Consider the following 27040-nt stretch of genomic DNA (forward strand, 5'->3'; position numbering starts at 1 on the left):
AAGCTAGGAGATTTTATGATATGTTGGATGCTGGAAATCAACCATTGTACGAAGGTTGCAGAGATGGTCATTCAGCGCTCGTAAGCTTGCGTTGAAGGCTAACAAATTGGATCCCACCTTGGAGAACATGACACACATGACAATGGTGTGTGATGTGCACTGCACTGCAACAACGACAGAGAAGAAGCTATTTTTCGGGAACATGCTGGATTGGTACGGTATACTTCAGGTTGACATGAAGGCTGATGATATAGTGATCAAGAAACAGTACAGAAGGCTGGCGCTTCTTCTCCACCCTGATAAAAACAAGCTCCCCGGTGCTGAGTCTGCTTTTAAACTCATTGGTGAAGCTCAGAGTATACTTTTGGATAAAGTCAAAAGGAATTTTTATGATATTAGACGTAAACCTTGGAGTAGCCGTGCACAGCGGGAAAGCGTTAATTTAAACAAGTTTCCAGGCCCAAAAAATGCTTGCAATGAACCGCCAAAGCGTCCGGCTAAAGGAAACAAGAAGAGAAAGAATATGGATGAATCTAGTGATACTATGGCAGGAGGATCAAAGACACTCATTGCTTTCAATCTCTCACTCCAAGTTGAAAGATCAGATCTGTAAGTAGCACCTTAATTTCTCTATTGTGCCAATTAAGTTCTTTTTTCTAATATAACCTCCTCCTTGTTGTTATACATTACCATCCATCCATCCATATACAGTGAGGAATTCTTCAAAGAAGCTGGCCAAGTTGTTTATGTTAGATTTGGTATGTCAAATGAAGACCCTCCCAGATTCGTTGGCATTGGCATTGTTGAGTTTGCAACTGCCAGAGAAGTACTGTTAGTTAATTTTTTTTTTTTTTTTTGCTTATGATGATGAAAGCTATCTGATAGGTCATCGATTGCTGATTTAACCATTTGTAATTAAAAGGCATTGGAATTTCACGGTAGATTTTTGCTCGGTTGTCGAATCCGTCTTGAGGTTTCTCATGTGAGGAGACAAAGACCCGCAAACACTCCACAAAGCAGCGGGTAAGTTTTCAATTTTTTTTTTGTCTTGGAGCTTGTTAATATTGATGTTGTTCTTGTATTAATAATAGTTTTCTCTTTATGTCAAATTATTGTAGTCCTTGTCTTCTTAAGGAAGATTTCAAGACGGTTTCTGTTCCCATTGACCGTGAAACCAAAGGGTGTGTGACTCATTGCACTTTGTTACCAGTTTGTGATTAATTTGCAGATGCTAACTAAATTTTGTTTTTACAGCATAGAGAATGCGTTTGAACATGAAGGATGAATATCGTTTTTGATGAGCCTAGACCTAGGCACAAAAATGGCAGAGGAAGAGACATTTTTTTTTTAATTTTAAAGACTAATAAAACCCTTATAATTCGCATTCAGATGCTAACTAAATTTTGTTTTTACAGCATAGAGAATGCGTTTGAACATGAAGGATGAATATCGTTTTTGATGAGCCTAGACCTAGGCACAAAAATGGCAGAGGAAGAGACATTTTTTTTTAATTTTAAAGACTAATAAAACCCTTATAATTCGCATTGTTCTCAAGTCTTTGACTAATAAGATTCAAACTTTAAGAATATCTTTATTGTTAGGATATTAATCCAACCTTGTGCTTATGAAACTCAACCATCAATTAGATAACAAACTCTGTTCTTGGTTTTATTAACTTTAAAGGTTTCTTTAGAACACAATATAGATCACAAGACAACTCTTATGCAAAGTCTAACTTGTTCTTTCTATCTATTGTATTCTCTTTGTATCGGATGTCCTAAAAGCTATGACTTCCTCTCTATTTATAGTCCCCAGACTTTCCTATTACCAATTGTCTTAGCAATTTAGTTTATCCGACATGATAACGTGAAAAGGAAAACTAACTTCTTTCCTTTATTGTGCAGGTATAGCTTATTGGACTGAGATTGAGTTTGGCCCATCTTCTCACAATCTCCACCTTGTGGCCCAACTCACTTCACCTCTTCTCGTTCCTTCCTCGACGAGATCGTCAACACACACAAATGGTGGCTCGAGCTCTTGCTTGTGCGATTCGATAACCTGATCCGGTGAAAGCTTAGCCAAGTTTCTCCGGTGTTCCTCTCTATCGCCAAAAGTCTCCACCTGCAATTCGTCTTTGCGGTGTTACATCTTCTCCTCGAAGCAGTGAGGAAGCTTATCGGTGAATCTCCTTCGCCGTAGCTCCGATGTAGCTCGTACGCCGCTACATCTTCTTCACTCGTCTTTGATTTCTGTTACTCGAGATCGATTCTACTCCCAGATCCTCAGCTCTCTCCCTTCACTCAAATCACCTGATCATCAACTACTCCCTTTGGGTAAGAGACCCGTAATCACTTTTAAAAGAAGCTCGCGAGTTCTTCTTTTTCCTTGGTGATTTACGAATCTTTGTCTTGTATGTTGTAGGTGATGAATGATTTGTTCAATCTTGCCAGTTTACTGCAGCACTCTGGTAAGATTCTTCAACTTTGAGTTTGCTTGAAATGGTAGTATAAGTCTCTGTGTCGGTTTGTATCATGTGGTCTCTTAGAAGCTTTGTTCTTACATCAGTCCCCCTTCAGCTCTTGATAAAAGTTACTGTCTTTAAGGTAGCTGTTTAAGACTATGTCTTATGAACAATATCTTGCTTCTGTTTCAGCTGAGATACTCGTCTCCCTTCAGCCTCCATAGCTGTTTAAGACGTTCTCTCCACGTAGTCATCTTCCTTACGCCAATGTTTCTTCATTTAGCTTTGTCATCCGTTCCTAACACCTTTTCTTTAGCTACTCCACCTTGAGCTAAAGATCCCCATGCCTCGCCTCTCCTTCCCACAGGTAACGTATCCCTAAACTTTCAAAGTTTCTTCATTGTTGCTAAGAAGTAACCGGAGCACTAACTCAATACTTCTTCTGTGGCGAGGTTGCAACAATGACGTTACCTATGGCGCCTAGCTTTTTTAGGCGACGTTCAAGAGATCACAACAGAGATCAAACTTAGGCCCGGGTAAGGCTTTCGTTAAGAAATCTGCTGGATTCTTGCTAGTATGGATCTTAGATAGGTGAACCTTGCCTTCTGCTACAACGTCTCTGATAAAATGGTATTTAGTGTCTATGTGTTTAGTTCTTTCGTGATGAACATGATTCTTTGCTAGGGCTATAGCACTTTGTGAATCACAATGAATTTTAACACTTTCTTGTTCAAAACCTAACTCTGCACATATTCTTCTCAACCATATGGCTTCTTTCGCGGCTGCGGTAAGAGCCATGTACTCTGCTTCAGTTGTCGAAAGAGCTACCACGTCTTGTAAGCTCGATTTCCAACTAACTGTGTTACCCCAAACTTGAAACACGTATCCAGTAACTGATCTCCTTCGGTCGAGGTCAGTTGCATAATCAGAGTCACAAAATGCTTCAATACTAAACTTTGAGTGCTTAGTAATCGTGAGACTTCTTCTTGTAGCACCTTTTAGATATCGTAGAACCCACTTTATGGCTGACCAATGTTCTCTTCCTGGTTCTGACATGAAACGGCTTACGAGTCCTACCGCGAAGCCCAGATCAGGTCTTGAGCCAACCATTGCGTACATGAGACTGCCCACCGCGCTTGCATACGGTATGTTCTCCATGTGCCTTCCTTCTTCTTCCTTTTGGTCTTGAGAAAGACTTTTCAGTTTGAACTGAGTTGAGGTTGGCGTAGTCACTTCCTTAGCTTCAGACATTCCAAATGAATTTAGAACTTTCTCCAAGTAGTTCTCTTGCGATAATACTAAAGTTCCCTTTGTTCTGTCTCTTATGATATTCATTCCAAATATCCTTGAAGCTTTTCCTAAGTCTTTCATCTCAAACTCTTTATTCAAACTTTCCTTGACACTTCTGATTTCTTGTTTATCTCCTGAAGCTATCAGTATATCGTCGACGTATAGAAGTAGATACACGGCTTGTTCTGTGTTCACGTTTCTCATGTAAACACATGGGTCTTCTTTGCTTCTTACAAACCGATGGCTTTTCATGAAACAATTAAACTTGAGATTCCACTTCCTTGGAGATTGTTTCAATCCATATAGTGACTTATTTAGTAAACAAACTTTATTTTCATCTCCTTTCTTTATGAATCCTTCCGGTTGATTCATTAGAATTCTTTCTTCCAAGTCTCCATGAAGAAAATCTGTTTTAACGTCCATCTGCTCCAGTTCATAATCTTTATTGACCACGAGAGATAACATCAATCTGATCGACACATGCTTCACTACAGGTGAAAACACTTCATTGTAGTCGATCCCCTCCTTTTGAGAAAATCCCTGAGCCACCAATCTGCCTTTATACCTCGGATCTTCGACTCCAGGTATTCCAGGTTTTAACTTGAAGATCCACTTGCTGCCTATGACTTTTGCATTCTCAGGTTTCTCTATCAAGATCCACGTATGATTTCGTTGGAGTGAGTCCTTCTCTTCATCAGCTCCATTCTTCCATAGCTTTTGTTTCTTACTCGTCATAGCTTCACTGATTGGCTCGTCGATTTCAATCTCTTCAGAGACAGTTAAAGCGTAAGCTGCGAAATCAGAGTCTTCGAACCTAGAAGGTGGTTTGATTGTCCTTCGAACTCTGTCTCGTGCAAGCATATATCCATCGAGTTCTGGTTCTACTTATGAGTCTTTATCTTCTTCTACAGAACTGGTTTCTTCTGAGCTTTATGATTCTTCTGCTTCAGAAGCTCCACCTTGAACCAATCGTTCTTCGGTTTTACTTGTAGGTAGTGTAGGGCCTTCTATTAAGTTTTCTTTAAACGTCACTCTTTTGGTTTTCTTCTTTTCTGATTTTGCATCTTCTCGATGGATCACTGTGTGCTTAAACATCTCTTCCTCATTAAACACTACATTCCTACTAGTGACACATATTCTTTCTTCAGACAGCCACACTCGATATCCTTTTACCCCGAATGGGTAACCTAAGAAAACGCCTTTTACGGCCCTAGGACTTGTCTTTCCCTGAATCGTATGAACATAGGCAGAGCAGCCGAAACTCCTTAAGTGATTCAACTCAAGTTTTACACCTGACCATACTTCTTCCGGTAAGCGGTATTCTATGGCAAAACTTGGTGATCGGTTAACAATGTAGACCGCTGTTGATGCAGCTTCAGCCCAGAAGTCTTCGCCTAACCCAGATTCTGTGAGCATGCATATCACCTTCTCCATGATTGTCATGTTCTTTCTTTCAGACACACCGTTTTGTTGTGGTGTGTATGGACAAGTCTTGTGTCTTTTGATACCAGAGTCTTTGCATAGTTTGTCAAACTGTTTATTGCAAAACTCTAACCCGTTGTCTGTCCTAAGACACTTGATTTTCTTCCCTGGGCTGTTCTCCACGGCTTCCTTCCATTCTTTGAATTTGCTGAAGGCTTCATCTTTAGATTTTAAGAAATAAATCCAAACCTTTCGAGAATAATCATCTATGAAGCTTATAAAGTACTTGCATCCTCCTAGACTCTCAGGGCTTACAAAGGCGTTTTGGAGTACGTTCATTCTGACCTATTTGGTGCGCCCCATAGGTCAGAATGAACGTACTCCAAAACGCCTTTGACGTGTGTTTAGCCGTTTGAAAACTTTGTTTGTGAGACTTTCCCAGAACACAGGTCTCACAAAACTCTAGTTTATCCACTTCTTTATTGGACAAGTATCCATCCTTCACGAGCACTTTCAGATTATTTAAGCTCATATGTCCCAGACGTGAGTGCCATATCTTTGTCTTGTCAGTTTCTGCCCTTGACACATTCGCTTCTCCTTTCATAACTGTTCCTTGCAAGTAATACAATCCTTCATGGTACTTACCGGATAAAATCTCTTTCCCATCTTTGAAGAAACGTATTAAGAAGTCTTTTCCTTCGTATTTGCAACCTGCTCGTTCTAGCATCCCGTAGGATATTAGATTCCTGCTCATATTAGGCATATATCTTACATCTGTAAGAATAACCACGGTTCCGTCGGGTCTCACGATCCTGATCTTGCCAATCCCTTTGACGTCGCAGTGAGTGTTGTTTGCCATCAGAACTTTGCCTCCTTGAAATTCTACTAGGTCAAACAGAACATCTTTGTTGGGTGTGATATGGAAAGAACAACCGGAATCCAAGACCCATTCTGAACTGGCGTCGTGTGTACTAACTGTTAGTACAAATGGCTGCTTAGGCTCTTCAGCTACATTGGCAGCTCTATGCATTTTCTTCTCTTGACATTCCCGCTTCCAATGTCCTTCCTTCCCGCATGTCCAGCATCCTTTGTTGTTCTTATCGTATCTTGGCTTTGATTTAGATCGTTTGTGCCTGCTCTTTGATCTGCCTTTACTGTTTCGGTTTCCACCCTTGTTAGATGATCTTCCCCTGTCTTCTACGTATAGCCCTTCATCTTGTGATTTTGAAAGCTTTCCACTTTCAAGTAACTCTCGTTCCTTTGACCTTGCGGCTCCTGTCACTTCATTGATCTTGAGAGTGTCTCTGCCATATTTGAGAGTTTCCTTAAGATGATCATACATACGCGGCATTGAGTTTAGTAACAGGATAGCTTGAACTTCTTTTGAGACATCCACGTTCAAGTTACTTAGTTCTGCTACTAACTTTAGAAAATCATCAACATTTGCATCTATGCCCTTAGAATCGTTCATCTTGAACGTGTAGAACTTATGTTGCAAGTAGATACGATTCGGCAAAGAGGTTTTTGTGTACAGCGTGTTTAATGTGGTCCACATTGCAGCAGCGGTTTCACAATGGCTGATCTTCCGTAGAACTTGGTTACCTACGTTGACGATGATGAGGTCTTTTGCCTTCTCTGACTTTTCAAGTTTAATGGGATCGATCTTTGAGCTTGATTCCGTAGTTCCATATCCTGTGACCTTCGTATCTCCTTCTGCTTCCTCTTTTGGCGGATCCAAGAGAAGGTTCTCATCAGTTAGGATGTCCTTTAGCCCTAGGACTCCAAAGTGAGCCATCATACGAACTTTCCACAGCGAGAAGTCTCCGGTTCCGTCGAACCTATCAATTTCGATCCTTGTTTTCCCCATCCCTTAAGCACCTGCAATCTAACCTGGATTGCTCTGATACCACTTGTTAGGAATTCTATCCAACTTGTTCTTTAGAATAACAATGAATCAAAACGTATCTTTTATTCAAGAATGCAAAAGAGTCGCACAATAACAACCATTAGAGATCACAAGACCGACATGATAACGTGAAAAGGAAAACTAACGTCTTTCCTTTATTGGCAGGTATAGCTTATTGGACTGAGATTGAGTTTGGCCCATCTTCTCACATTTATATACTCGTAAGATTCAGAAATCTGCACTACGCTTGTGTTTTGTGCTTGCTTCTCTTGGAAACCGTACCACGTGTTTCTCGTGAACCAATATATATATAAATTTGGCAGCATCTTTGATCTATGGCTATGCAATAATACGCCGAGTCTAAACAAAGCGTCTTCACCACAAAACCACTTGACTCAACACATCGTGGGATCTGACCGTTAGTCTTAATACGCCAACAAAAGCTCTCTTCGTTCTTAGAACCATCAGAGAAGAAGAAGCTCATATGCATGACGTTATTGGGAGTAGGGATGTCAAAATGAGCTAGCTCGCTCAACTCGGTTTAGCTCATAGTGAGCTCGGATCTTTCATGAGTTAGCTCAGCTCAACTCATTTATTATATGAACTTCAATATGTAAATTCGAACTCAGATCATCTTGATCATGAATTAAATGAGTTAACTCGTGATCTAAATAAAAATAATAATTACAAAATAAAATAGTAATAAAATAACTTTTATAATATTTTTCAAAATTTAAATATTAAAAATCTAAAACATAAATATTAAATACTAAATAAAACCCAACACATGACAAAAATAAAATATAAACAGTATAGTTTCTTTTTTTATAGGGTTACCGTGGGTTTATATAGAAGATTTTAATAATTCCTAAACATTATAGTTTTTTTTCTTTCTACGGAAAAGTTATAGATAACTTTTAAAAGTTTAATTTACATATTACGTATACGTATGTTTTACATTTTAATTTTAGAAGATAAATATGATTAATATATAAATTATCTTTTAAAAAGATTTGGTTTGATATTTTAATTTTAGAAGATAAATATGATAAATATAGAAATTATCTCTTTTTTACATAAAAAATAGAAATTATCCAAATATATAATATATATAATATAATTATAAGTATAAAAATGAACAAGCCATGTTTATTAGAGATCGTTCATACAACTCATGATCTAATTTAAAGTCGATTATTAAACTCATTTATTAAATGAGCTTAAAATATAGAGATCATGCTCTTGAAAAAACGAAATGAGCTGAGTCCAGGGCCGTGCCTAAGATTTTCTTGACTAGAAGCGAGATTTTTTTTTTGCCTCCTAATTTTTTTAACTAGAAATTTTAATTTTTAAAAATATAAGTATTGAATAATATTAAAAAGCTTAATACATAATTTTTAATTGAAAACTTGTATAATTTAATCAACATTTTTGTAACATAATCAATCATCAATATAATTTGTTGAACTTCAGTTAAAATTTATGTAACAGCAAGTCAATGTCGGAAAAAACAAAAGAAGTTGTTGCTTTGTTAGCTGTGAGCTAGAAATTATTAGAAAACAGTCGGATTAGGTTTTGATAACTGTTTTCTTTAGGAATTTGTATAGTTAATGCTGATCATTATCCTATTTCCTTTTTTATTAGTTTTCATCACTCTGTTTCCTTTTTGATAGGTGAGGTTAGTTTTTCATAAATTTTCGTTTAATATAGTATTAGCTAAAATAAAATAAAACTGCAGAAGTCAACATTCGAAACCGGGACGTTTAGGTAGATCTATTTACAACCCCTTTCACCATCTAAGCTACCTAATCATTCGAAAATTTGGCCCCAAAATAAAATATATATTTACTGGCTTTCAAGCAAATGCTTGATTTGCTTGCATTCAGGTCCGGCCCTGGCTGAACCAGCTCATGAGCTATAGCACATTTTGACACCCCTTCTTATACCTACTGTGATTGACTTTCTCAACGGAAATACTGAAACAGAGGAGAAAATCTCCGAAGCAGGAAAAGAAATGGAGATTTTGGCGAGCATAGCTATCGTAGCAGTAACAACAATATTCATCGTTCTGTCTTTAACAATCTATCTAACACTCAAAATCTTCGAGGGAAAATCAATAAACAACAAGGAGTACGCTCCAGCACACGCCACCATCTTCGACCTCTTCTTCCACCGCGACGACTTATACGACTACTAGCCCTGTGCGTTCGGGTCTTCGTGTCGGGTTCGGACCGGTTCCTTTCGGGTCCGGGTCTTTCGAATCCTAAATATTTAGACCCAATAGGTACTTAGAAATTTTCGGTTCGGATTCGGGTCGGTTGTTTTCGGGTCCGCGTCGGTTCGGGTGTATAATTAAAGTAACCATAAAATATCCGTAATTTTTTTGGTCCATATCGGGTCCGGGTCGGGTTCGGACCGGTTCCTTTCGGGTCCGGGTCTTTCGAATCCTAAATATTTAGACCCAATAGGTACTTAGAAATTTTCGGTTCGGATTCGGGTCGGTTGTTTTCGGGTCCGCGTCGGTTCGGGTGTATAATTAAAGTAACCATAAAATATCCGTAATTTTTTTGGTCCATATCGGGTCCGGGTCGGGTTCGGATATTTAGGATCTAAAAAAGACATGACATACCCAATTCCATCAAATTTAGTTGATATTTGTCATATATATATATATATCTAAATTTTCACAAAATAACTTAAATGAAACTATTAATAATTAAAATATAACATTTTTAAACTCTAAATTTTACATTTTAAAACTTCGTATTACTTAAAAAACTTACAAAATAATAACAAATGTTGTTAACAAAATATATTTCAACTAAATCATAAAATAATATATATATATATATATGTATATATATAATAGAACACAAAAACAACATAGTTTTAGATATACATGTTTTTAGGTCGGGTACAAATCGGTTCTTATCGGGTTGGATCTATTTGGGTCGGTTCTTTTCAGGTCCGGGTCTATTCGGGTTGGTTCTTCTCGGTTCCGGTTCTTTCGGGTAAAACAAATTTAGACCCAATAGGTACTTGTAAATTTTCGGTCCGATTCCGGGTCGGGTATTTTTAGGTCAGTTCCGGTTCGGGTTTTTGGGTCCAGGTTAAAATGCCCAGGCCTAACGACTACGAGACGTAGATCGCGAGAAAGAAACCAACTTCCAGGTTCTTGGGTCTAGGAGAGAGCGAGATACTAACCGCTGATCCTCGCAACGTGGAGCACATTCTCAAGACGAGGTTCGATAACTACACCAAAGAAGAAAACAACTGGGAGAATCTCGGTGATCTTCTGGGACACGGTATCTTTGCTGTTGATGGAGAGAAGTGGAGACAGCAGAGGAAGCTCGCCAGCTTCGAGTTCTCCGGTAGAGTTTTGAGAGACTTTAGCTGCTCTGTTTTTAGGATGAATGTTGTTAAGGTTGTTGGTTTTGTCTCCGAGTTTGGTCTCTCTGCAAAGTCTTTTGATGCTCAAGTAAGTTTCAGACTCTGTTTTTCTTTTGATAATCCACGGGTAAGCCTGAGGCCCAACCGACTAGTCCTTTGGGCCCTGTCCACCGGCGCCAGACAGATCCGTGTTCGACATGAGAATTAGATATCCATGTCATCTGGCAACTGAGTTTGGTCGGTTTCGAACCCCGGGTTGCTTAGCACCTTTCCAAGCCTATTGTACCACTAGACCATGTTTGTGTGGTTGTTTCAGACACTCTGTTGGTTTTATAAATTTGGAAAGTTGCAATGTTTCTTTTTAAGGAAACTCTGTTTTGTTGGTTTAGGATATGTTGATGAGATGTACTTTGGCTCGATCTTCAAAGTTGGGTTTGGTGTGGAGTTAAAGTGTTTGGATGGGTTTAGCAAAGAAGGCGAAGAGTTCATGGAAGCTTTTGATGAAGGTAACGGTGCAACTAGTTTAAGATTAATCGATCCGCTTTGGAAGATGAAATGGTTTCTCAACGTCGGATCACAAGCTAGAAAATTATAAAAATCTAATCATAAAATCATTATTTTCTTATATATCTACAAATTTTATAAATATTATTTAATTTTAATTTTTGGTAATTATGCAACTTTTGCAAATTTATTTAATATATTTAATTAAAATAAATAGATAGAAAAAACTATCTAAGAGTATAATTTCAAATATATACATGCATATTCTTAAATATAATTTTTATGTTTAATTAAATCAAATTTATATTAAAATATTGATACGAAAAAAAAAATTTACAATATTAATAAAATTTTGTTTTAAAATATAATTTATATTTATCTGTTAAAAAATATTTTAATTTTTTTTACTGCACATTATGCAGGAAAACACCTAGTATATATATATATATATATTTTTTTTTTTTTTTTCTTCAAAAGTCTTTAGTGATGAACTTTGAAATATATAGACTCTTTTGCAATATACAAGATTTAGTTAAATGATTTTGTTCACGAAATTAGGAGTTCACGAGGAAAAATAGTGTTTCTGAATAAATGAATATAATAGAATTCACCACAAAACGCCATTTTCTTACAGATACCAAGCCGAAAAGTACAAATCTACAGAAAGAAGCAAAAGAAACAAACTCAAGCTTTGGTGTGTATATAACCTCAACAAACTCAAGTAGCCTTTCATCTAAACCATCTCCAAAACAACTATGGAGCAAGAAAACCAGTTGTCACAAGACAATCGGCCAGGATAAGTTTTATTGGAGCTAAACATAATTTTACATTATGTTACACACGGCATGACAGACCAAGACCAAACCATGTCCATCTCATTTTAGGATTTCTACAGCTTCCGCGAGTATTCAAACCTGATTTTACGCCATCCTTTTTTTTTTTTATCAAATAGGTTTTGATTAAATTCTCTCATTCCCACCCAAGCTTCAGCATCTGATCCACCACCTTTAAGCTTAACTGCAAGTCACACAAGGTTTTACCAACAACTATAATGACTAACGATATCAATTATTTGTGCTTATGATAAACTAATGTAGAGAACCCATCAGGGATGATGTTTCTATGCAGGCTTTACTATTATATGAACCAGGCTCAAAATGGTAAACTTACAGCCGGATCTGTGAAGATTATCAACTGTTTATCTTCCGTGGAAACTAAGAGGTTTGTGTTGTCAACGTTTAGAGCCAGTGCGGTTATATCCTGCCCTTGGCCAAGCTTTAGCACATGGAATACCTACAAGACAAAGTTGTTTAGACCCAGATAATAAACACCCCCCGTGGATTAGTTTATCTTATCAAGAAGTTCATATTTGTAATACCTGTAGAGTGTATAGGTTGAGGAAGCAAATTGAAGGACATGAAACATCAAGTCTCTCGATTTCGTTGCCATCTTTGGACGATGTTTCATTACTGCTCGAATAATCCATGCTGGAACATGAGTTCATCCCAATCAAGGCGTTTTGACCATCCATGGACATTTCCATGCAACTTACGCCACAAGAGAAAGGAAGTTTCGCTTTGGCAATCAGAACTCCGTTAATGGTGAAGACGCTAATAGAACCCTCCGAGCTACTCCATGCCATTATAACCCCATCAGATGAAATGCAAAGAGAATTAGCTGTCACACCAACCAATCGTCTGATCAGCCTTCCTTTTCTTATGGAATGCAATAGAACATCTGAGGACTCCGAGGACGAAACAACCACTCCTTGATCTGAGCTGACACAGCAAGAAACTATTTCTCTTCGGTGGCCACGGAGCACTTGTATTGGCCCTTCAATGCGACATTTTTTGCCTTTATTTGCCAACGTGTTGTTGGCCACGTTCGTGTTGTTTGCGGAGAAAGGCGCTCCGGAGCCAGTTGATGGCTCAGACACGCTTGTTCGAGAAGTAAACGACTTGTGAATTCTCCACAGCAAAACAGTACAGTCCCGTGAACCCGTCACAAGGAAGTTATTATCTGGAGACAGAGCCAGACATGTAACTGGGGCACAGTGCCCAAAAGCCGTTTCCAAGGTTTTTGCTCCATCAGATGTGACCAGCTTGATACTATTATCCGCATGTCCACCTATAAGAAACACACAATATTTCTGTAAATACATTACCAACAACACATACTAACTGGGACTGCTTGCTTTTTACCTGTTATTATTTCCCCATCGCTTGTAATAGCAACTACGGACGAACTTCTGATTCCTGATGTGGCAAACGCCTGTGCCTGGGGAAATTGCCAGTCATCGGTTCCGGCACTAGCTGGACCCTTGAACATGCGCATCAATGATCCACCGCTAGTCGACGTTGCTGTTGCCTTCCCCTGATGAAAGAGGAAAGGAGTACCTTGACCATCAGGGGTGTTTGGTTGCCACTTGTGCTGCGCAACACGAGCTGCTGGCACGTTCATGTCCACAATCACAACACTATCTGAAGATGCCTGAATGGCTGAGGCTGGTAAGTTGCAGCGTTCCGGATTTTGGACACCATACGGTTTTATCTCTTTTGGATTTCGAAAAATGGTCTGCGAAAAATTCAAAACAACTGTCATGGTCAAATAGCAAATTTAGCACCGAGCAATTGCAAAACCAAATTGACACTAGAAGTTACCTGCATATGTAGGACATCTTTCAGTGGCATCCTTTTCATGTGAGGAATAGTCAATAGCTGGGACGGTGTTTGCCCAAAATAAGCTATTTGGTCTTGCGTAGCACGTTGTTGTACCTTCATTACATATTCACAGGTAAGTCAAAACATGTATACCGTAACTAAGCAACTCCAACAGTATAAAAATTTTGCCTTACCGGGTCTGTGATCTTGTCAATATCAACAGTCCCCTCGTAGGTAATGTAGAAGAAAACGTTATTTGCCATTATAGCTTCTTTGCCACGTTGCTTATACCTAAATGAATAAGTTACGTAAAAGTACAAAAAAATTAGATTACAAAGAAATTTTGTTGTGATTAATTTGGTGAAGGAGGCAAATAAGTTATGAAAAGACGTGCTGGTGGCGGAACCTACCCAAATATGAGATCAATCCATTCATGCAAATGTGCAGATACATGCTCGCTTTCAAGAGCCTTTCGTTGCTTATGTACAAAATCCACTGGGGTTTTGGCCCAAGGAGGGAGTTTTACAGCATCTGATAGACACAAAAACACGCATCAGATAACGAAAATTTCACCATGCCAGGCATAAGTTTTAGCTGTGACAAGGAAGGGAACCACAATACCAAGCTTTTCTCCCAACTGTGTTGTACCAAAGTCGATTGAATTTTCGTTGGTGAGCACCTCGGGGAGATAAAACATCTCTGGAACCTGCAACGCAAAATTTAGTGGCAAAATTTAGTGGCAAAATACGGATGGGGCAGCTGAGGAAGAGGCGGATAAATAAATCTATTCGATGCTTCAGGGAAACCAATACTTACCAACTCTTTCACATCACTCATGTCTTCTAAAACTCCATTCCATGTGGCGGGAATGTCTGAAAACATGCGGTCTGCATGATCAAACTTTCCACCTTGAAGTTGAATTGACAGGGTTGTGAACGGTTCAACTCTTGCAAGATAATACAACACCTGCGCACATGAGATAATAATGACAACACATCAAAAGGTGTACAAACTTCATCCAGCTACATCAAAAATAGTATCATTGTCTTTCTTCCAAGATTCAGAGGAATACAAGACTTTAAACTGGGAATGTAGTTGTTGCAGGATATTATTAACAAGAGAACTTACTGCTCCAGCACTTGAATAATGCGAGCCATAGTGAAATTTAGGGATGACTGGATCTTCAAAGCTAGAATATCGCTCTTGAAATTTTTTCAGCCGCTCCGGGTTCAATGCACCAATTGGCTGAACATACACAGACCCAAATCACAATAAGATTCTCTAAATTTATAAGCCATCATATACAGGTCTAGAACGAAGAACTAGAAGCAAACTGCAACGGAAACTACCTTGGAAAGATCTCTGAAGGTAGATGGATTTGAAAGGTCCAGACTTTTTGAACTGTTGTCAGATATAATCCACGGGAAAACAGGATACTGCAAAGAATAAGATATATTTTATTAAGGAAGAAACGACATTGACAAGTTCACAGAAAACGATAAAGAGCACAAGATTTTTACCTGAGTAATGTCATTGTAACTACGACCAGCCAACGTGTTAAGCTGCATTAAGTATTCAAAATTGCTAATCTGCAGAAATTATTAAGATGGGGATTTTCTTTATCACACGTTATTCTCAGAAAAGGATTAAAAATTTGCACGAAAAGTGTGCATGTGTTGTTTATCAGTACCTCCCATCTAGCCCAGCGCTCCATTAATTGAGTTCTTCTCAAAAGCTGTTCCGGCCTCTATTGAGGTAACAATATATGTAAGTTTTTTTTTTTTTTTGAAAAAAACAATATATGTAAGTTTTGCAGCAAAGGACAGAAAGTGACAGCCTAGGCTATGCTTTATCAAATCCGTCATTGAAGAACAATATGGACCAAGAGTAATTCAAAAGCTAAAAGAAAGAAGATAATAAGGAAAAACTATAAACCTGAGTTGCTAGATAAATATTGTTTAAGTGAGGAGGTCTTGCTTGAACGATGGCTCGATACGCATTCTTTCTTCCCTCAGTATTCTATGGTATTAAACAAAAAAATTGGTTACAGTATACGGAGACCTGAAATAAACTGGTTGGAACATACATATAATAATATCATACGTAGAAAGGGTTTTAGATGCAGACCCCAAAATCAAAGAAGAAGTTTGAACGGTCAACCATAAAGAGTTCCAGGGCGCTCCTTCTCAAGAGATATCTGAGAAATAATCAAAGATAAGATCACAGTCACTAATCCGGGGAGAATAGAAATGGAACACAACCCATTGAGAATGAGGGACAGTTAACCAAAAAATAATAAAACGTAGTAGTGAATAAGAATATACGAGCTAAACATAATTTTGATAATGATCTTTACCTTCGGCTATAAATCTGATGAAGAGAAGACATTGGCCAACTACGATCTTTTTCTTGGTCGCCTAATTGAGACCCATCTGAATGATCAGTCATATTTTGGCTTTCGCTGTTGTCAACAATAAAATTTATTCTCCGTGTTGTAATCTGAGAAGGCAAAGTAATTATGATTAGCAACCAGAAATCCATACAAAACAGCATATTTGGGAATTCTAGCCAGGTATAAGCATGCCACAGTTCTTGACTTCACTGCATTTAACTAATCTAATGGGCTAGTATCCAACTTCTCTCTCTATTCGTGTTTGCTAATTGTTGAAGATCCAAAACGTTCAGGTTAGTCAAACATACTTGGAAGGTTCCTTTCACAACCCTTAGTGGCCGGACCATAGATGTGGGGAACTCAAGAAGGATCCTTTCATCAAGTTCACTAGGAACAAAGCCAGCTGCTGCTACTGAAGAATCTCGGGCCAGTTCAGGGTCATTCGAAGGTCGAGGATCACTAGTTCCTGCTGAAGTTCTGGATGCATGCTCATGTGATCCAGCTATCCTGTCTTCATTTTCCTTTCTATGTTCTTCAGCATTGACTTTGACATCAAGATGATCACCCTCTCCATGTTCATCATCTTCATATGCTATTTCCATCGATATTACATCAGCAGCAAGAACAGGGGGATCTGATGGAGAACCCTTGCTGGCATTATCACTTTTAGTATCTGCCTGATCATCATAGTTTGCTGCTGCCCCGAGGTGATCAGTCCCAGAATAATTCCTCCTTATACACTGTCTCATCCTCGAAAAACTTTCCATAGAATCAAGTTTCCAGAAAACCTGAACGTTTAATTATATCACGTCACTCGGAAAGTTCTCAACATGTGTTAAATTAAAAAAAAGGGTAAAATGACTTACACGTTCCGGACTGCATAACTCATCTCCAAAAGGCCCAAAAAAGCATCTCATCTCTACCAAGTAACGAATTAGTTTGCGCCAACCACGCCCTCCCACGCTTAGGCGATTTGCCGCTAAGATATCATCTTGCATATGCCTATCAATCTGATGAGAAGTTGAACCAAAAGGAGTGGGTCAGATTATACACCCTTCAAAAACCAATAAAGTGTAACATAAGCGGAAAGCAAACCTCTGATCTTTGCATATTACGTGCTAAAGCAAAACTTGCAACGAGTACAGCAATAAATTTGTAGGACAACGCATTGAAATCTTTTCCATAAACTGATTTTGTATCCACTGGTTGGAGACATTCCATCCATGCCACTCCCATAGCTTCAGAACTGTTCCATCTCTGTAAACGCTCCATGTCACTGATATTTCTCCGCTGCGCAGAAGTAGCCATTGCAACAGCACTTAGGCCTCTTCCTGAACCAATCTTTGCATTCCGTTCAAGATCTCGTGCAGCTGCCAGAGCTGCCGCTTTTGCAGCAGCTTTATCTCTTGGTCGAGGTGGTATGTTATTTTTTGTAGCCTCCAGCGGTTTCTGGAAACTTGAAAAGGTCTGGAGTTTGGCACTCTTACGCTCAAGCATTGAAGAGTCGCGCCTAAGATGTGAAGGTGTAGGAGGTGGCGGCGCTTCCCAACCAGCTGCCCCTGCAGCTATCATAGCCAGAGCCATTGCAGCAGGTGGTGATGCAAAAGCAGCAGCCCACTCCGGAGTAATCATAGAAAGAGCACCCTAAACAGATAGATTTGGATAGCTCAATACGATAAACCAAGAAACAAAAATACTAAACCTAACACAACCCATAAGGGAAAATTTTAAGAGCTCAAGCAGCAACTAGAAATAAATAATGGCCATTCTAGAAACATATAACTAAGGGAGTGTTAGCATTTTTTGCTACCTCAACGGGGAGAGCATCAGCCGCCAAGGCACGATCATCAGCGACAAGGGGATTCATACCATCAGCAGTGGCAAGTTCATGGATGCCAGCCAAAAGTGGTCTCCATCTCCGGAGGACTGCAATAAATGGTGGTACAATGGCCTCTATATAATGCTTACGGAGTGGTTTTCTGTCTCTGCTGATAGCATGCCATACCTATAAAGATTTGTGAAGAAACAAGTCCCCCAAAAAAAACGAACGAAAGGATAGCATAAGAAGCAAAAGAGGGGCAGATGTTTAACAATCCCTATAGCAACATGAAGATTGGAGAGCAGAACATCATTAAGCATGCCAACCAGATTTAGGAAAGAACTAACCTCAGAATAGAGAACACATGCAGTAACCAGTACTCTCTGCCTCTTTGAATCGGATATTGGCATGTTTAGGATAGGAGAAAGCACACTGTGAGATTAAACAAAAAAAGAGTCAAAAGTTATCCTGATAGGTGTTCAAAAAACAAAAAAAACTTCTCCTGATAAACAGCAGAACCAGGCCAAATATCCATTGATAACTAAAATCAAGCATTTGGTACCATATTTCAAAATTCTTTGCAAATAATTCATTAGAAAATACTATATGTCACGTAGTAATCATCTTGAGTGACCCACAAGTGACTTGGGAACACAATTGAACTCAGAGCATCATATTGTCTTGGCTCCAAAATGCTAACACAAAGTATCTAAGCAGATGTATAACTAATTGGCAACGAAGGAAGAAAGATATGTCATTCACTTTACCTCCACAATAATGCTGATCGTGACTGTCGCATAGACATCTGAGAACCGCTATCTAGTGAAATTGAATTTCCAGAGGAGCGCTCAAGACTTACATTTCTCATCAACATATTATCTTCGCCATAGTCTTCTTCCCTCATAGACAGAAGCACCATTCGAAGCATGCATAAGAAGGGCTGATCACTGTCCAGCAACTGGTAGAGGGATGCCATCCCTCCCATCCCAGTACCAGATCCTCCACCTATTCCAAGGCCACCTCCAAGTCCGGACTCATCTAGGAGCAAAGCTTGAAGCATGGATACAGATTTTTTAACCAGAGGAAGTTCAATCCAGTTTCCATGAGCATCTTTTTCTAAAGTAGACTTCCAAGAGTCCGAACCACTGCCACCACCACCAAAACAACTAGTTTTAGAGGGAAAACCAACACCATACCACAACCGACTCCTGTACTTCCAACCCTCAGCCAAATCCATGGCACAGCTGCCATATGAAACAAAAGCACATGAAACAGATTCATAGGGCTCAGCTGCAACGGCAGCAGTAAGGCGCTCCATAGCGACTGCTGAAATCTGTCCACTTGCATCAGCCATTGAAGCGAGTATCTGAAAGAAAAGAAAAGGCAAGATAACTTGAGTGTCCATAACATAAAAGTGTACGAGAATCCCAAATGACGAAATTAAAATTTGATAGTATATAAAATGAGGTATTAACCAAACTAAAAAGCTGACAAATTGGTGGACATATAGAAAGCTGAACGGATCAACAAACATAAGAGAATATTGAAAATTATAAGCATGATGGAAAGTCCAATTTAGAGAAATTTGGCGTTTGAGAATGTTCTCTGCTTACATCTAACGGGACCTTTCCCGAATCACTTGACACTGAAGCGCGACTGCTAGGAACCTCTGATGATTCCCCTATTGCTGTCAGTGTGCTTGTGCGATTTTTAAGTGGCGAAACAAAAGATAGAGGCGACGGGGAGGCATCAACTGCATTTGCTGCACAAGTTTGTTTGCTTTGTAACCGCAAATGATCTTCGACAAGCATCAAAATCACGATTGCATTTTCCACCAGGAAAACAGAAAGCTGTGCAGCATTATCTGCTCCTGCCTTTGCATCTTTTGGTGCTAAACCCTCTGCAGCAACACCAGCAGCTGCTGCAGCAATAACTTGAGTCTGTTGAGGGAAAGAAAAATGATTATGCAGGTAAAACATCTAGTTCTATCCTAGTAGAACAAGACAGGTGAACGAACACACACATATGCTTAGAAGATAAATATGAGGTAACCAAAAAAGCTTTACAGCAGTGTTTGCTTGCAAGCAAACTCCCTGGTATGTTATCTAAAGGTCTTTCCAGGAATGGAAGGTTTGTTTATATGTGGAACTTCCGAAACAATAAATACCCTTCATTTTGTGGTCACCTATATAGTATAAGATAAAACAACAAATTGTGAAGAAAAGGAGTTACCTGAGCCTGTAATTCTCTAGCAGCAAAGTCTAGCAATCCACCAAAAAGCCTTCTTTTGAAAATTGGTAATGACTCCTCGCGCCTTCAAGGAGTATGATAAGATCAGCAAAAGATATGACATAAATAGATGACCGTACAAAATGCTTGAAATGTGAGAAACTCACAAATAGCACAGAAAAATAAAGTCAATTCAAAAACAAAAATCTGGAAAAAAAATGATGAAGATGCACATGGAAATACCTAATTCTTTGCTCCCCGGTACTCGAACCACCAACAATAGAAAGCCACTCTGCACAATGAATTGTAGCCTCGATATCCTGAAAGAAGGAAATAGACGCCCCAAGTAATTATTATTGAAACAATGCTTGTGAGAGGGCTAAGGTGTAACTAATGGACAATTAAAACAAAATTCTACCTTCCACCCATCCTTCTGCCGCATTGAATGTTCCAACATTATGATCAGGAAATTGTGAATCATATCTTCGACCTCAGAAGAACCGGCTGAAGCAGACTGCTTCCCTGCATCCTTCTGTATACACAATAGTCAGAGCTGTTGTTAGGACATGCTTCCACAATTTACTCACTCTTTACAAGATGTAGGCATAACTAAAAATACAACAAACATGAAGGAAAAGATCTAGGTTCTAAGGTTAGATGAGTACCTCATAGTTTGTGATCAGTATCTCCAATATCCACTCAGGCCATTCTTCCATTGTTGTCAGACTGCTCCTATTTTCTGGATGACTGCAAGCCAAAAAAAGAAGATCCTGACAAAACAAAGAGCAAGTTCAGAAAGTACGTCGGATACTGGACAAGTGATGCGTGTAAAAACAGTCCACAAGATAAAGTTTCAGGCAATTGATCTGAAGCTTTATTAGTCTTCCTGACAGCTGTGTATAGTACAAAAATGCTCGTATTATTTCTGCGTAGATTGAAATTTATACAGCCGAAAGTTTAGAGTATCTCAAGCACTTTTACTAAGGAAATTTGTTCCTTGAAAGTCGGGAAATATTTCAACTATGACTTATACCTGAAGTGCTCGGCTTTGGAGATTCTTAGACGCAAATGGTAGAGACCGCAGGAGAACCAACAAAAGTTGGGAATGTTCAAAACGGTGACCTGAATCATAAAAGTTAAGGCCATCCTCTGTTGATGAAGCATTAATCTGCAAGAAAGCACCCATGCCCAGGATATAATTTTAAACCTCACAACAAAATCTAAAAGAGTAATCAACCTAGACCAAATATATTAAGAACCGCACATCACAATACCATAGTAAATCATGATGGTCAGTATATGGTAAAAAGATAGTATTTCTTAAAGCCGGATTAGAACCAACTTTCAACAAGTTTCACACCTTTTTAGCAGTACAAAAAAAAACAAGCACAACGTTTTAAGCGAAAGAACTATGCAGCAACACACCGACACTTTGTACCGTTGCTATCAGGAACGAAACCTTACATATTCTACGACTGGAATGTTCATAAACAAAATGGAATATCAAGAGTACATACCGAGGCCCCAAGCAAAGTTGTATAAACATTGTCAGTCATCAGCCTGTTTGGAGCAGCTTGAAATGCTTTCAGCAAAGCAAATAGAAGCAATGCAACTTTATCATCAAACATTGTTCCCCCATTTTCATGGAGCCCACTACCCAGGATATTACTTGTCACATCAGAACGGCCCCCCAAATCAAATGTTAGGTGCCCACTAGAAATTAACGCACCAATCAATCGGATGATCCCGACCACAACAGCATCGCTATTGTCAACATTGTACACGTTATTTCTTGCATTATCAGCACTTATTGAAAGACTTATACCACCAATTTCAGACGATATTCTCTCAGTATTTATGAAATTGGAAACGGAAGCGGAGTCACTATCACAAATGACAGGTGCAGATTTGTCCTCTTTTTCTTGTTGAGCTGACTCTGATTCATTCAAAGACCCTACATTATCATCCTCAAAAGAATTTCCATCAGAACCACCACGGTCAATGTTAATCTCATTATCGTGTGGATCAGATTCCAGCTGTTTTACCGAACCAGACTCGTTAAACTGTCTCTTTTCACTTCGATCAGACAATGACCTTGTTTCACTCTTGCCAGCTAAAATATTTCCCTCACCAGTTTTAGCTTCTCTCTGCAGCAGAACAAGAAGTGTTTCTATCCCACCGGATGTTATAAATACCTCCGCAAACATCGTAGCTCTTGCAGCATTTGGCTGTACAACCAATCTATATATAAGGTGTAGTACCCTTGTAACCTAAAACACGAAAAGGTTGAAAAGTGTCAGAAAACGCGTATTTCTCAATTAAGGTGGTCCTTGCCATTTTTTCCTAACTACCAACACAAGAAAACTGCAATCTGTTAAAATATTCTCTAGCAACAACACAGGAAACGTGCAATCTGTTCCGAGTATTCCCTACTGCAGTTGTCTAATTGTGATTACTGAAGAACACTAAAAGAAAACTGTTACCTGATTTGGCTGTGGACTGTCAATTATGAAACCAAGTAATCGACGGAGGTCATCAGCAGCTAAAGAAGGAGATGCTGCTCCCATCAGAAGTTCAATAATGACCAGAAGTTCATCAATAAGAGCGTTAACTTCCCCCATTTGACGCGTATTCCCGTCAAGAGGAAAACTGGTCACGGAATCCTGCTCAGAAATCATCCAATAGCATCTTCGACAACCATCCAGAAGCAGCTGAATAGCATCAGCATCCCTCATAGCTTTTGCTTCAGTGAAAACCATATCTTGAAGAGATGACAATAGCTTCTTTTGGAGTCCATAATTGCACAAGCTCCATATTTTCAAATCTAATAGCAGTGTACGGAAGAGCTGCACTTTAAGAACATGATTGATCTTCTGAGATTGGCACAACGAAACAATGGCAGCGACTAGTTCCTCTTCTCCTACTCCATCATGCTTCCTATCAAGGGATGCAAGTGAGTGTAGAAGATAACTCAGAATTCGGGCCAGAATCTCGGGTCCCTGATTACGACACAACTCTTCATTGTTCCCAGGATGTTGAATAGCAACTGAGATAATTCTAAATACAGGTGCAGCAAGAGTAACTGTGGACAAAGACAATGGATTGTTTCCTGGACATGGCTCCAAGCTATCTTTATTCACGTTGCTTACAGTCAGAGGAAGCAGAGACATGGGTCCTCCGTGAGCTAGGGCCCAGAAGGACTCCACTGGCTTCATTCTCGTGGCAACATAAACTTGTCCAAGGACCTCAGCTGGTCGCCTTAGAGTGCCTTAACAAAGAAAAGAATAAAAAGCAGATCAAAAAGATTTGTTCAAGCTACAGTAAAAGTCAAAAATGGCTATTTCCCGTCTCATAGCTGGAAAAAGAATCACAACTTTTTCCGATAATGGACAAGAAACAAAATGACAAAAGGAATTTATGAAGGGAAAAGAAAATCATTGACAGAGACAAAGAGCAAATCAAAGACAGAGATAACGAATCAGCCCTAAGAATCTGATAACATATAATAAAGCATATCAAAATCATTTCGGAAATTAACGTTATCAATTGTTTCAAAGAGCATTTTGATCTTAAACATTATTAAAAGGGAGTGTATATATATAGGCACCTGTTGCTCCAGAAGGTGAAGCATCTGGGCAAAACCGCCCACTCAGCAGACAAGGGTGGTAAAGCAGGTGAATATATCCTCCGATCTCTGCATCCAAAAGACTACTTTCATCTGCGCTATTACGTACATGTTCATTTTTAGCTAACCAAGGGAGGCCTGCCCCATTGCCGAAACAAGGCAAAACATCCCCACCTCTAGAAGCCAAGCGCGCCATTCTCTCAGGACCAATCGGTTCCTTAAATATATAAACTGGTCCCACCTCCGCAAACAGAGGACACTGACGACGGCGACGTTGTAGGCCAGCCATAGTAGGAGGAGGATTTGTGCCAATGCAACAAAAAGAGAGAGGCTTGGATATACGAGGAAAATCAAAAGGACGACTTTCATACAAGGATCCATCAACATACAGCCGTAATTCACTCTCTGCCTTCCCCAGAAGTCCTTGCTTGCCGCTATGCTCGAGGCCAATAAAATACCAACATTGCGGCTTAAATGCATGGGTAAAATGCAGTGAAGACTTTCTTCCTTTCCCACTACCACTCTCAACCACCAGAAACTGAGCATGAAAATATGCTTCTATTCCCTGATTATCAGCGGACAAAAAGCTGAACAAACGTGGCATATGAGCAGTACCCTCACCAGCGAGTGCACTCGCAGCCGCTGCAGCTGACATTGCGGATGTTTTCCCTGACTTAGCTGCTGCCGCAGCAGCAATTGCAGCTGCCGCAGTTGCAGCATTTAGTGTGTCAGCAAATGATTCAATATAGATCCATGTTGCAAATGCGTACCCATTTGTAAAGGGCCAACGACTTTCTCCGGGACCAAGTAAACCAGAGCTTTCACCATCAAATTCAAAAGTACAAGCAGGTCCCCTTGATTCCTTTCCACTCATTACCTTCTCCAAAGCAAGCATCAACGGACTTGACCACGCTGTTGTGAGCGTGGTTTTTGTAACCTCAAGCCACATGTGTAAATCATCGACACTAAGGGAGTGCCCAGCTAAATGTTGAATGCATAGAAGCAAAACAGCAGCAGAACTCCATTTCATATCAGCGTCCTTGGAAATAATCTCTTTCACTGATCGCAACAAAACCCCTAATAACCCTGCCGTCGAACACATCGCTCGGTTTCTCGTGCATGACCGTAAAATAACAAGCAACCCCCGAACCATGCGAGTCCTCGGAGACATAAAATGAAGGCTATCACCTAAACAAGGCAGCCAAGGAATAAGCTCACCAGAAACAATTGCAGCACGGGAATTTAACATGACGCTAGGAGGGTTGCTATCTTCATCCTCTTCAAAGCTCTCAACTCCACCCATGGTGCCAATAAGCGAATCAACAACAAGGAACGCAGTGCTCTCAGGGTCCTCTCCAGAGTCAAAACTCTCAACACCGCTAACAACGTTCTTCAGTTTGTCCAAGCTTTCAGGCTTCCCCATGATGGCTGAATCCACTAGATGCAGTAGTTCCGGAGAAACATTCGAAGTTGTCGCCTTTGGCTTGGGCTTCTGCGGGGAATCATGAACCGGGGAATATCCAGATTCCGGATGGTGGGAAGAATCCGACACGGACTGAGTCATGGAATAAGAAGCTTCTCTCTCTGGTCCATCGCTAGAAAGTCTCTCACTTTCCACATCATCCATGGGCATCAAATCATACGCCTCCTGAGTCCCGGACAAGTGATAAGCAACCCCTTCGGTTCCACCAAACTGATGATCCGAGTTTGAAGTGCTTCCAGGTTCCTTAACGTCACCATGCGATACGTTAGCAGACTTCTCCTGATCTCCCAGAGAAACTTGTTCAAAATCTTCATCCTTGAAGTCTCCACCAACTGAACTGACCCCTTGTAAAGCTGCATCAAACGCCTCTATAGGATGATGACCAGAAGCTTCTGAGAGCTTTCTCTCATCATCTTCTTCCATTGTTTCAACTTAATGAGAGAGTACAGTCATATACACAGCAACTTTTTTTCTCACCTGCCACGTGTTAGACATCAAGATTCAAAGTATAAAGCTTAGCTTGTGAGACAAATACATCTGATATTGATTGAGCAATTGCAACCGTGACTAAAACCTAAGAATCGAATCAGTTGGATCTACTAAACAAAGTACACGCAGCAAACACTAAATCAGAGATGCAGATCTTAATCGATTAGGAAGATTTCTAAATTTGTATTGAAAACTATATATACATTCCGCGAATCGGAAGAGAATACGTACGGATCGGAGCGGAGGAAATGAAGCGAATCGGAAGCGACTGAGATGAAGTCCGCACGGGATCCTCTAATCCTCAGGCGGAGCAGCTGGAGAAGGGAAGAATGCGAGAGATTCAGCAGGCGACTGAAAGTAAAGAGAGAGAGAGGGGAGAGACGATCGGAGAAGGGAGGCGACTTGGGCGCGCGGGAGAGAGAGAGAGAGAGAGAGAGGAGAGAGAGGTTGTGTCTGATTCAGGATTTAGCAAAACTTCTCACACATAAAAGTCAATTAGTTAGCATTAGAATTAAATTTACATATGTCGATCAAGTATTTATTTCGCTAATGCAATCATGTTAAGTAAATGTGTTTCTTTATATACATTGTGGGCTTTATAGTAACTTATGGGCTTTATTTTACATAGGCCCAATATAAATTTGGAAACCTTGGTTCTTCAAGCCCAATATAAATTTGGAAACCTTGGTTCTTCATGATTAAGAAAATCTTACAACCATGAGCAGGGAGTGCTTGAGATGATTTCCCCTATAGTAAAAATTAAATCATTAGTTACAACTTACATCGTTTGTGAAGTTATAATGGAACAGTAAAACAATTACAGTGGCATGGTTTTTCTTTTTTGACATCAGTTGCATAATTCATTAATAGCTCTAAATATACTACTCTTAAATTTTTTTTTTTTTTTTTTTTTGAAAGAATTTTAAATTTATTCAAATAAAAAAAAACGTTTTTACAGAGTTTTCACTGCTACTTTTTCTACAACCTTTTTCCAGCAAAAAGCAAACTACAAATTTTCCCAAAAGTATAAACTGTCTGCATCAACTTCTTCCAAACCATATCTCCATTGTCCTTTCATGCTTTCCCCCCCCCCCTGCTTTTTTTCTAAGTGATGTGACTCTATTTCTCGCAATTCTGTCCACTCTCTGGATCAAACAAGCCGTTGGTTGAGATTGCTCCCCTATTCTCCTTTTATTTCGTTCTTGTCATAATGCATAGGTCACTACTTGAAAACAGTATCGCATCAAGAAATTTATACCTCTCCCTTTGCCTCCACTTGCTATAACTTGAATCAATCTATTCCATTGAAGATATCTTCCCAGACCTGCTAGATTCCTCACAGTTCCTCTCCAAACTTCCACAGAATAGGG

General features: G+C 39.5%; 1 protein-coding gene across 2 annotated transcripts; it reads right to left on the minus strand.

Moving 5' to 3' along the window:
* Positions 1–11579: 11579 nt before the first annotated feature.
* LOC106339602 lies at positions 11580–26153 on the minus strand. Of its 2 annotated transcripts, XM_013778446.1 has the most exons (32): positions 25902–26153; positions 23681–25658; positions 22557–23341; positions 21591–22343; positions 21107–21241; positions 20739–20843; positions 20492–20605; positions 20317–20393; positions 20077–20158; positions 19458–19784; positions 18612–19210; positions 18192–18276; positions 17836–18030; positions 17121–17669; positions 16892–17035; positions 16334–16813; positions 15990–16132; positions 15761–15830; positions 15569–15652; positions 15324–15380; positions 15154–15222; positions 14983–15069; positions 14762–14878; positions 14450–14599; positions 14255–14339; positions 14044–14164; positions 13828–13924; positions 13634–13747; positions 13175–13547; positions 12352–13100; positions 12144–12266; positions 11943–11990 (listed from the first exon to the last, which is right to left on the minus strand). In XM_013778446.1, exons 2-32 carry the CDS (start codon positions 25602–25604, stop codon positions 11943–11945), a joined length of 8841 nt encoding a protein of 2946 aa, XP_013633900.1. In that variant the 5' UTR covers positions 25605–25658; positions 25902–26153. The 2 variants fall into 2 exon arrangements, with proteins under 2 accessions (XP_013633899.1, XP_013633900.1); XM_013778445.1 differs by lacking the exon at positions 25902–26153 and having other exon boundaries at positions 11580–11990; positions 23681–25604.
* Positions 26154–27040: the final 887 nt, after the last annotated feature.

Source organism: Brassica oleracea, chromosome C4, assembly GCF_000695525.1.
Source record: "Brassica oleracea var. oleracea cultivar TO1000 chromosome C4, BOL, whole genome shotgun sequence".
Lineage (NCBI taxonomy): Eukaryota > Viridiplantae > Streptophyta > Magnoliopsida > Brassicales > Brassicaceae > Brassica > Brassica oleracea.